The sequence below is a fragment of the Myotis brandtii genome, unplaced genomic scaffold, assembly GCF_000412655.1.
Source record: "Myotis brandtii unplaced genomic scaffold, ASM41265v1 scaffold182, whole genome shotgun sequence".
In the NCBI taxonomy this organism is placed as follows: Eukaryota; Metazoa; Chordata; class Mammalia; order Chiroptera; family Vespertilionidae; genus Myotis; species Myotis brandtii.
This window is the reverse complement of record NW_005356751.1, coordinates 1,150,804-1,162,421: the sequence shown is the minus strand read 5'-3', so window position 1 is coordinate 1,162,421 and position 11,618 is coordinate 1,150,804. Positions and strand designations below refer to the sequence as shown.

At 48.5% G+C, this 11,618-nt stretch overlaps 1 protein-coding gene across 1 annotated transcript in view; it reads right to left on the bottom strand.

The window, feature by feature from the left end:
• The window catches only part of MYO5C (myosin VC), an 87,033-nt gene that overhangs the window by 23,842 nt on the left and 51,573 nt on the right, over positions 1–11,618 (bottom strand). The window contains exons 20-26 of the mRNA XM_014537834.1: positions 10,712–10,877; positions 9,920–10,066; positions 8,324–8,488; positions 6,993–7,086; positions 4,309–4,372; positions 1,664–1,881; positions 70–233 (exon numbers count right to left, since the gene is read on the bottom strand). Of these exons, the coding sequence (XP_014393320.1) occupies positions 70–233; positions 1,664–1,881; positions 4,309–4,372; positions 6,993–7,086; positions 8,324–8,488; positions 9,920–10,066; positions 10,712–10,877 (1,018 nt within the window). The remainder of the gene's footprint in view (positions 1–69; positions 234–1,663; positions 1,882–4,308; positions 4,373–6,992; positions 7,087–8,323; positions 8,489–9,919; positions 10,067–10,711; positions 10,878–11,618) is intronic.

Here is an 11,618-nt window from a genome sequence, read left to right as displayed (position 1 = left end):
CCCACCCCCACACACACACCCTGTGCAGTGACCTGACTCAGAGAGAGCTGGGGAAGTGGAAGCCTCTACCTTGGCCTGCTGGCTCAGCCGGGCCACCTCCCCCTGCAGGCCTCTCGAGGTGGCCTGTTCCTCCTCCAGCTGGCGCTGCAGTTGCATTTTCTGCGGCAGAGCCAGGCGCACCCAGGATTTGGGGGGTGGCCATGGGGTGTGCCGGGGTCCCCTGAGGGGCAGCCCTGGTTGGGGGAGGGGGCTGTATTCTGCCTCTTTCACCTATCGACTCAACTTGAGTAAGGATGTCAGGGTTGTGCTTGCAGCTATGGGAGCTATGCAGAGGTGACTAAGCCCATGCTGACATTTCTCAGTTAGTGTAAGTGTTTAAGGCCTACATACAACTCCTGTTTCTACAGGGCATGGGAAAGGAGATCAAAGTGACATTTGCTGGTCATTTTACATACACAACCTCTTCCTTAAAACAGGCCCATAGGGTGACTAGGGTGACCTTTTATAGGTTAGAAAACTGAAGCTGCATAGAGTAAACGGCCTGTTCAGGATCACACGGCAAGTTGATGGGGTGCCAGGGCTATCCAATCTGAAAGCCCCGCTCTCTGTAACAGTTCAGTCGTTGTTACCAGTTGTAAGTGTATTTATACAGATGGATTATAACACAGATAACTTGATGATGGTACATTCACTTTCTTTGCAAATGAGACTAATCACCACACTGGAGAGTCTGGACCACAGTTTTAGTTACCAAAGAGGAAGTGACAAATATCGGTGCCTCACTCCAAGTATAGCCATACCATTCCCCAAGATGCAGACAGTAGCCAGACGGCCTGACTTCCAGAGGGACAGCAGTCTCATGTGACTGCTGAGAGTGAGGCAGTCACAGGGCTGGGTGGGCCCCCACTTTCAGCATCAGGGGCCCAAGGCCCAGAGAATACAGACAGCTCCACTGTGGAGCTCACAGGCAACGCCGGGGTGATTCTTAGCGCTCTGCTGAACCATGCAGGGCTCTTCCATGACAATCAGATAATATTCGCAAAATCTTCACAAACATTCTACTCACATGTGTTTCAATTCAGTGGAGGAAGCTTAAAAACTTTCCCACCTTGCAGAGAAATGTTTTGCATTTAACAACACAGGGACATTCTGGTGGGGAAGGAATTCCAGTTAAGCCTGACTATCCAAGCATGCATCATTGCTTTTGTGAGAGTTTCTGGTAGCAGTTTAAAATGTAAGATTCTGACAGTACGGCAATGTAATTTTAATACAGGCATTTATAGGTATACTGAGGCCTGGTGCACAAATTCCCAGTTGAGGGGACAATTTGCATATTAGCCTTTTATTATATAGGACAACACCATGATGGATTGTGTAAGAGCTTATGTCCATTTGTAATTTAATTTGGACGTATTCTCTAGGTCAACATATTAGAGTAACTTTATGTAAATGTAATTTAAAAAAGAGAGCTGACCTTTAAAATAGGAAAAGCCATTATTGCTAAATCAAAGGTGGCTGGGGGTTTATACTGGGAGGAACTGAAGCAATCAGGGTCCTTTCACTTCTGGCTTCACACATGCATTTGCATTTAGTTGTCTGATCCTGTGGGAAAGTGAAGCCCCCCCCCCACCCCCACCCTCACACACACACCCTGTGCAGTGACCTGACTCAGAGAGAGCTGGGGAAGTGGAAGCCTCTACCTTGGCCTGCTGGCTCAGCCGGGCCACCTCCCCCTGCAGGCCTCTCGAGGTGGCCTGTTCCTCCTCCAGCTGGCGCTGCAGCTGCATTTTCTCATCCTTGAGAGCTTTGATTTCTTCTTTCAAAGAGCACATCTGCTTCTCATAGTCCTGTGTTTTCAGTTCAAAACTTTTTTCAAGAAGTCTAGGCAGCAAAAGGAAAAATAATTCAGAATTTTCTCTAAAGTCTTTACCCTGAGTTAGAGCGATACATCATTTTGAAAATAAGAGGAGACTCCAGAAAGGAGACACGTTAATTAGGATCTATTGTGACAGTTCCCATAATAATGGCCTTATTTTTAGCTGACGGTTTCCTGTCCCCTTAAGGAAAGGAAGCTTCTTACACTTTCTGATCTGAGAAGTGTGGCTCTAACACGGTCCCACACAGAGGAAACACAGCACAGGAGGTTGAACTTAAAGTCTCAGTGGTGGTTGGGGCACTGTATTCCCAAAGCCATCCCAGTTCCATGTGGCCCCCCACAGAGGGGCCACTTCCCTCGGCAAAGACCTTGGCACATTCAGCCAAGTCCTGGCCCCTGCCAAGTCCCAAGGATCCTGGAAGGCTTTGGTCTGGTCCTACCCAAGTTAGTGTAGTCATTTAATATGTTGAAGCATCCAGCCCTTCAAAGACTCTAGAACAGCGGTTCTCAACCCGTGGGTCGCAACCCCTTTGGCGGTCGAATGACCCTTTCACAGGGGTCGCCCAAGACCATCCTGCATATCAGATATTTACATTACGATTCATAACAGTAGCAACATTACAGTTATGAAGTAGCAACGAAAATAATTTTATGGTTAGGTCACAACATGAGGAACTGTATTTAAAGGGCCAGAAGGTTGAGAACCACTGCTCTAGAATAAGTTTCAGCAAATTCAGGTGCCCCAACTTCCATGAAAACCCAATTCCTCATGAGATGGTTGCTGAATTAAATATGGATGAATGACCAAGAAAATAACTGAAGAGAGATCCATGACCTAAACCAGCCAACACAGTGCACAGCAGCCCAGTGAGAACTGAAGCAGACCTAGGGGCTCTGAGTTTATGAGTTATCATTCTACTTGCTAAACTGTCGACGGGTTTATTTTAGGACTTGCTTTAATAGCACAAAAGGAAAATCACTGAGGAAGAGAGTCACATTCCCACTAGGTTTTTGTTTCATTTCCTTTTATAGGTATTATCAAAAATTTAAACTTTGTTTTCAGGTTTTTAACCTGGTTGGTGTGGCTCAGCGGTTGAGCACCTATGAACCAGGTCACAGTTCGATTCTCGGTCAGGGAACATGCCTGGGTTGTGGGCTTGATCCCCAGTAGGGGACATCCAGGAGGCAGCTAATCAATGATTCTCTGTCATTATTGATATTTCTATCTCTCTCTCCCTCTCCTTTCCTATCTCTGAAGTCAGTAAAAATATATTTAAAAAAAACAAAACCAAAAAACCCCCGCAGTGCTCCTAAGAGGCCAGCAAAATACCTTTGAAGAAGCAGACTGCAGCCGGCAGTCACATGTAAAAACAATCTTAAATTTGTAACCTAAATGAAGTGGGTGTGTTTCCACAGACTGTGGGCTTCTTTGTGCCTCTGTCGGGTTGTGACAGTGGCCAAGATGTCCCCCGTCAACTGACCAGGGACCAGACCGAGGTACAGGTGAGTGCTGATGGGGACTGCAAAGAGCTCAAGGTGACCTGGCCTCAGCCTGGCTCTCCCAGCCCCCCTGCTTGCAATGGTCACTCCCAAGTGGCCCAGTACACAGTGAGGGTCCAAAAATTGAACTCCTCTCCTAGAGTTGAAAGTTCATTGAAAAATAGATTTTTCAAGGTAGAGTCAAATATCCCTATTTTAAAACCGATGTAGGATCATGAGACACTTTGTTAGCTCTTGGACTCTTCAGCGACACTCCCTCCCCTAACTTTTTGGCATCCTCCTTCTCACCCAGGCCCAGGCTACTAACTAACTGCATGGGGAGGGTACACATCCTACCACCCCAGGCAGCCCTGAGCCTCCTAGCCCCCTACACCCTGGATGCCAAGAATGTTCCATTTCTTCCCAACACCTTGCCACGCATCCCTACTTTGAGATCTAAAGCCTTTCAGTTGACATCTTAAGAGAAGGGAGCCCAGATTGGAGATTAGTAAAGGGTTTAATATTGACAAGGTCATGGGGAGCTGCCTTAGTTTCTGTGAGGGTTTCATATCCCTTACTGTGTGGGACAAGAATCATGTGAACAGGTGTAACAGGAGGGGGAAGGGAGGAAGGTGTATTTCCTAGGCAATCATCTTAATTCTTAGGCTTCATGGGAGTTGAAAGGGTGGCAGTGTCTGAACTCCTCACTGTCTTGGCAAAAAAGGGAAAGCAGGAAATTCCCAGGGTCCCCTGCCCACACTGCAGAGCCCGGGCAGTGTCTGCAAGGTGCACAAGGTGGGCATTCGCTCTCACAAACCTCCACGTCTTCACTTCCTACAAATATGCACACCCCGCTCTCCTGTGCCTGTGACCTGCTATCTGCAAGCCAAAAAGCAAAGTAGAGAACAGCAGAGAGAGAAAGTGGCAGTTGTAAGGCAACCCATCTTTCATACATTCTCTGTCGTTCTTCTTTTTGCACGTCCTCGAAGAGCTGCTTGGTGAGGTCATCCATTTTCCCTGTGGAAAGACAACGCTTTTTGAAATAGGTCTGCACACCAATGCCTGGATTGCTTCACGTCTTATTTAAGAAAGTGTGAATGCAAGAACAGTCATGGTGTATTTATTCCTAACAGGACGACGAGTGTAGCTGTCACCTTTATAAACTAGAAATACAGGTCCGGGAGTTCAGAATAATAATCCTCACAAATTTGTCATGTTGAAATCGATAAATAGTTTCATTTATATTACTTTTATTGGTCTGAATATCATTTGTTTGATTAAAATTAGGAATATTGGCTTTGAGATAATAAATATTTTTATTAAAAGTAAACAGAAACCCTTTGGGGAGAAAATGACCAATTTATGATAGGGTTTCTCAATCTTAGCATTATGATACTTCAAGGGAGGTAATTCTTTATCCTGGGGGGTGTGGGGGGGCTCCCTGTGCACTGTAGGATATTGAGCAGCATCCCTGGCCTCTACCCACTAGAATCCAACAGCACCTCTACTCACTCCACTTGTGACAATTAAAAATGTGTCCACACATTGCCAAGTGTCCTGGGAGGCGCCTTGACTGAAACCAGTCATTCACGATAACCAAGAAAATAATAAAGTGTCTTCATTTAAATACGGGATCCCTAACACAGTGCAGGTTAAGGGAGCATGGGGTTCTGGACAGCCTCTGGCCATGACAATCCCACGTCCCCAGCATGTCCACACACGACAGGTGCCCTTCAAAACAGGAGCAGGATGACAGATGCAGCCCATCAGAGCCTGGTGTCCCTATTTGTACTTAGCTGACACCTCAGTCTTGAGTTTTGCCTGGTTTCTGAGTCCTGCCCCAGAGGGGAGCCCAGGGATGAAGTGACAATAGCAATCCTCCAAATTATTTGGTTAAAAAAAAGCCAACAGTTTAATAGTTTGTCCAGTGCAGTGTCAAATGTCCCTGAATCAAAATGACTGCTTTAAACATCGTGAGTCAGCCAGAAAACATGAGGGAAGACACCTAAGGTTACATTTAGAAGCCAGCATATTTGATATAATTTCAATTTTCACCTCACTCCAGAATTGGCTTACCATCGTGGGCCATTTGCAAAAAAGGCTAAACAGGCTGCTCACATGTGACTTTCTGTCCAAGTCAGAATTTCAAAAAGGGGAAAAGACTTTGATAACATCCCTCCGTCTAGGTCCCAGGATGAGCAAAGGCTGGTGCCTTTCACAGAGCACTGTTTGCCATGTGTAGGGAGACCCTCGGGACAAGCAGTTTATGGACACTGGGTTTGACAGTTTTCATACACGTTTTAGAAGATGTTATAAAATTATCCACCCAAACATGTTAATGCTACCAAATATGTAATTTTCAAGACACACTTGTGGGAATTTAAATATTCCTGGGGGAAATGCCACTTAAAGTTAGAAAAAAAGAACAAGCGCCCAAGAGGAATGTATTGTAATAACAATGGGTAAGGCCTTCCCTCATTTAGGTTCAAGGTTTACTCTTAGACCTGACCTCTGACCTTGCCCTGTTCATCATCAGTCCTTAGAGACGGGGTGCACACAGAATCTGGAGCAGGAGGCACGCCGTCTTAGGCTTCATCTGGGCGGCCTTTCCTGCTCTTCTGGACAGGACTCGGGATGTTCACTCCCTCCTCCTGACATGGCTCCTCTCACACTCTCACCTGGCCCCCCAGGGCTCTTGTGCTCCAGATTCCACCTGGTGGGGGCCAGGGGGATGCTAGATGCCCAGGCCTGAACCCTCGGGCCTCATGTGCCCCGGGTCAGAGCTTTAGGAAAAAGGTCCCTGGAAAAGACAGGCAATTGAGTGTGGCAATTTAAACCACCTGGTCAGGAACCACCAGGTTCATGAGCCTGTTGGGGTTTACCAACTGCTTACGATTAGAATTCAAGCTGGAAAGCTACAAATGGACAGAGCGAGGGTAAGAGTGGCTGCTTCGCACCCATAAATAAAGGTGGTACCACCACTGGTTCCAAGCATCTGTGCCTGACAGCCTGGGGGAGCTGTGGCTCATGAGGTAAGCATGCCCTTAGTTCAGGGCCAAGATACCCCTTAGATCGAGTAAGGTGGACAGATCTGCATCTGACTGCAAATCCTTGGCAAACAACAAACACGACACCAACATCATCCTAACTAACCTGTGGCTCATGAGGTAAGCATGCCCTTAGTTCAGGGCCAGGGTACCCCTTAGATCGAGTAAGGTGGACAGATCTGCAATCTGACTGCAAATCCTTGGCAAACAACAAACACGACCCCAACATTATCCTAACCCCCCAGAGCACACCCATGCACACACACAGACACACATCTTTCTCCACCTGTGATGAAAGGCTCCAGGCTTATGGCCAAACATTGGTACCTTGCAAGTGGCCCAGGGAGGGTCTGAGACAGGGATTGCTGTGTTGTCTGACAAAGATGGAAATAAACAGATGAATCTATAGGGTAACATTACCACAATTTAAATATCGTTATTTTCTGTGGAGCAACAATGTTCTTGTTATACTAAGTATACACCAGAGGCTCCCGATGCTGCCTAAAACTCGGTTCACAGCCAACAGTTATTCCAGAATGACTGGACAAGCCAACGCATGGGTGGATGAATCCGGCCACCGTGGGCTTTACCTTTCAGCTCTTCAGTCTGCTCCTGAAGCTTGCGCTGTATCTGCTCTTTTTGTACTTCCAGCTCCGAATTATGCTTCTGAAGCTTTGCCAATTTCTAGCAAAGGGAAGCAAAAACTTTTTTGAAAAACCTCATTTTAAGTTTGGTCACCATTGTCCTACTTGGTGAAAAGCTGTGTCTTTTTAAAATAGTATGTGTGCGCATGTGTGTGTATGTATGTATGCATGTGTACACACACACATTCTAGCCGTGGATAGCAGCCAGCACCAGCGCGCGGCATCACGCTGCATTTACCTTCGCATGCAAGGGCTCCAGGTGACCGCAAGCAGACGCCAGTTCCCAGCCTGCAAGAGCTGAGATCAAGGAGCCAGACCAAACCAAGGTCACCTCACATGTCAAGGCGTCTTCGCTATCCTTTTCTTGAGCTTCTCGACACACAGGGTATTTATCTATTTAATACGATGTAAATTATCTGTGATGTACCATGGATTCACATTTTGAGAGTGTTATGACTCCGGAAGGCAGGCTGTGTGATCGTCATGTAGGTTCTACTATCTTAGCTCCTCTTGGTCAAGTGTCTGCCGGGCTGGCAGCTGAAGGTGCTGATAGATGGTTGGTGACCGGCAGTGTGAGCAGTGCCAGCAGCCAGGCACCAGGCCTTGGGGAGGCACAGAGACACCCAGGACTCCAGGCTGCCACAACCTTGGGTGCTGAGGACTTTGAAAAGTGCGGGAGGATGGACAGGAATAAAGACACCTCGCTAGAAATGATCAGCTCGTGCTTGGGCAGGGCTCTGTGATAGGCGTTTAGCTAAATGATTTCACCAGAGAACTTCATCCTCAAAACAACAATGACAAGTTACTTTTTGTCATTTCTGTTTTACATACGAGGAACTGAAGTTCAGAGAGGGTGAGGGCAACTTGCCTAAGGCCACCCAGCCGGACAGCAGCAAAGACAAGCTTTAGAGCAGGGACACTGGGTTTTTACGTCTGCTGCTCTTCTGACCCCACCGCTGAGATGAAGACCTGCCAAGCTCTGCACTGCTGTCCTGGGTGAGGTGCCCAGGGCTCACACCAGATGGGCCAGCAACAGGGGACCAAGGTGGTCCTGGCAGAGGGGGAAGCAGCCACAGGGCTCCTTCTTGGCCTTCGTCTCTTGACAGAAATGGAAAGGAAGAGGCAACGTCATGTTGTGTTTCTTCCTAGACTCTGGGCTCTGCCCTCTGTCCTCTGAGAGGGAGGCCCCTCTGACAGCGGGAGCTCTGTGGGGACACACGCTGAGGTCCCTCCCATGGGAAGACTCACAGTGATCGCCAGGCCCAACCAGCACCAACCTCTTCCACGGTGGCCTTGTATCTCTGCCCCCTCTCCTCATAATTGCGCCTGTGGGCGGCTGCCCTGTCCAGTTCCGATTCCAGTTTCTGAACCTTCTCCACATCACCGGCCCGAGCGGCAGCCAGGCTGGTCAGCTTCTCCACCAGCCCGTGGTTCTCTCTGTTCTAGAGAACAACAGCAGGTGCTCAGGGGTTTTCCCAAAGAAAGAAGCCGTTCCCTTGGCTTCTCACAGCCTTTAACACGGCATCTAAGTCTCTCAGAGGTTCAGTTACATTGGCCACGTTTATCATTGTGAGGGCGTGGATGAGCATCCTCGTCCCAGCGACAACAGCGAGGCAGAGCTGGTGGGTTAATGTTCCTGAGCTGGTGGGGCTCTTTTCCTGTGGGGCCGGTCTCATCCCGGAGCACCAGGCGACTCGCGTGGTGTGGGCTGGATCGGGTTCCCCATGCCCCCAAGTCACATGGTGAAGTCCTAACACCCAGCACTTCAGAATGTGACTGACTTTAAACAGAATTAAGGTAAAATGAGGCCATGTGGGTGGACCTAATTCAGGATGACTGGTGTTTTTATAAGAAGAGGAGGTCGGGATACAGACACACACAGAAGGAAGGTGATCTGAAGACACAGGGAGGAGGTCACGGTTCAATTCCCGGTCAGGGCACATGCCCGGGTTGCCAGCTCGATCCCTAGTATGCAGGAGGGGCGTGCAGGAGGTGGCCAATCAGTGATTCTCTCTCTTCGTTGATGTTTCTCTCTCTCCCTCTCCCTTCCTCTCTAAAATCAGTAGAAATATATTAAAAAAAAAAAAAGACATGGGGAAGAGATCGCCATCTGCAAGCCCAGGGGAGACAACTCAGTGGAAACCAGCTTGGCCAACACCTTGAACGTGGAGCGATATTCTGCACAAGCCACATAACACACGCCTGTCACACAGCAGCACAACAGAGGAAACTGCGTCAAAATGTCAAGTGTATTGGTTTGCATGCTGATCCATTCATTAAGGATCCTTATGGTATAGCTAAGGCTACATTTAAAGTTCACCTCAGGCGACTCTCAGTATAAACTGAGGCAGCCCAGGAGTGAGCTCCATAGGCCTGGATGCTGCATATTGCACAGCCCTTCCCCACGGGCAGAGAGCAGTGGGAATGGCACGGGGAGTCTTCTCACACGAGGCAGGGCTGCAGCTAGGCCATATGGACCTTCAGGCAGATTAGGAAATGGCAGCTCCTCTGAGCCAAGACCTCCCTGAGGGAGCCTGGCTTGGCACCCAGACAGCAGCAGCTCTGTGCAAATTAAAAAACGCACCCCTGCCTCCAGGCAGCCTATCTCGGTGCCAGAACACATGGGTCGGCAAGCAGAACCAGGCTGTTTCAGCCCCACCGACCCTCCTGGGCAGCTGCCCTGTGCAGTGTACAACCTGCACGACCATATGTAGCAGCCCTTTAAAATGTGCTTCTATTTCCCGGCTCAGGGTCCATGTGACCTGAACCTCCTGGCATGGGTATACATTTGACTGCATAGCTAAGGAACTGGCCCAGAACAAAATATATCTATTGGAAAAAGTAAGTATGAAAGATGCATTAGGAACACCTACCTGATCTTCTAGCTTTTTCTGCAGGCGCTGGACCCTGTACGTGAGCTGAATGTTGAGCACGAACCGTCGGATGCTCTGGAACCTGCGCCGGGCCAGCCACGCCCGAGCATATTTCTGAAGGATCACAGCCTTGTGTTCCTCCAGCATCTTTAAAACAAGATTTTGTGAAATGCAAACTGGCTCGCCATTCTTTCTCTCATCAACGCCTCCAATGTTGGGAGGTGCAACTACCACAATGTTCCCACAGTGCAAAATACAGATTTCTTGTAATCAGCCCATAGGGACCTACAATAGACTTTTGAAACAATAGCCAAATTCCACCTGTAGCAGCCATGTCCGGACATTCACATACCAGAACTTCCTGCTCTAGGAAGGTCTTCATGCAAAAGCACTATCTCACTCTAGGCATACCTCAGAGATACTGTGGGCTCAGTTCCAGAAACCGAAATAAAGTGAATATCACAGTAAAGTGAGTATCATGAATTGTTGGGTTTCCCAGGGTATGTAAAAGTTATATTTACACTATAGTGTAGTCTATTATGTGTGTAGTAGTATTATGTCTAAAAAGCACAAAACAATAAAAAATACTTTATTGCTAAACAATGCTACCCATCACCCGAGCCTGTTGGAAAAATGGTGCTTGATCGACTTGCTCAACACAGAGTTGCCACAAACCTTCAATGTAAATATTAAACCCCCACAATATCTGTGAAGAGCGAGAAAATGAGATATGCCAGTGCTGCTGGTGAAAAATAACACGAGCCCTGGGGAAGCCTGTGGTCCCGGCCGCACCTTGCGATACCTCCTCCGGGCCAGGCATCCTCGGGTGTAGGCCTGGATGGTGATGGTGGCCACGCGGATCAGCTGGTACAGACTGCGGACAAGGTACCCACGGCAGTGCTTCTGGATGATGATGGCTGCCCAGGCTTCTTTCAAGGCTGCCGCGGTCACAGCTTTCCTTGGTTGAGAAGAACGGGGAGTCAACCTGCTACCCACAGCGCACTGGCTTCTACAGCGTGTGCTCTTTCCGACTAAGGAATAGTCCCATGTTTTGCAAATCTACACATTATGTTCTGTGAGTGGTTTATTGTAATGCCAGATTGAGATCAGTCATTACCGTCTCCCCTTTCACCCTGATATGAATACGCTGGCTCCAGGCACCAGGAACTTCACACTCCTCACATCCAGGCTGATAATCCGCCTCCCTCACGCCCACAGGGACGGTGGCAACAAACCCGTGCACTGCACTTGATCCTTCACCTGTTCACTCATTCTGTGGGCCAGCGGGCTGAAGGCTCCAGATCAGGGAGAGGGTGGCAAACCAGGGCCTCGGGGCCAAGCCTGCAGCTGTCCACCTGAGATGGTCAGGTTCTACAGGAACACACACGCCTATGCTTTACAATATTCCCCGTGCCTGACGTCATGCTACACGGCAGAGGTGAACAACTGTGAGAGAAACGGCGGGGCCCCAACAGCTCTCACAGAACACGTTTGTTGACACCTATCCAAAGGACTGGAGAAGACGACAGAGCTCCTACCTTCAGGATTTACCACCTTGTGGAGCAGACAGACTTATAAGGGGCCAAGTGGGATATGAGAGAAATAGAATGACTGCTAAAAGATCCGTCACAGGATTTACCACCTTGTGGAGCAGACAGACTTATAAGTGGCCAAGTGGGATACTGCTAAAAGATCCGTC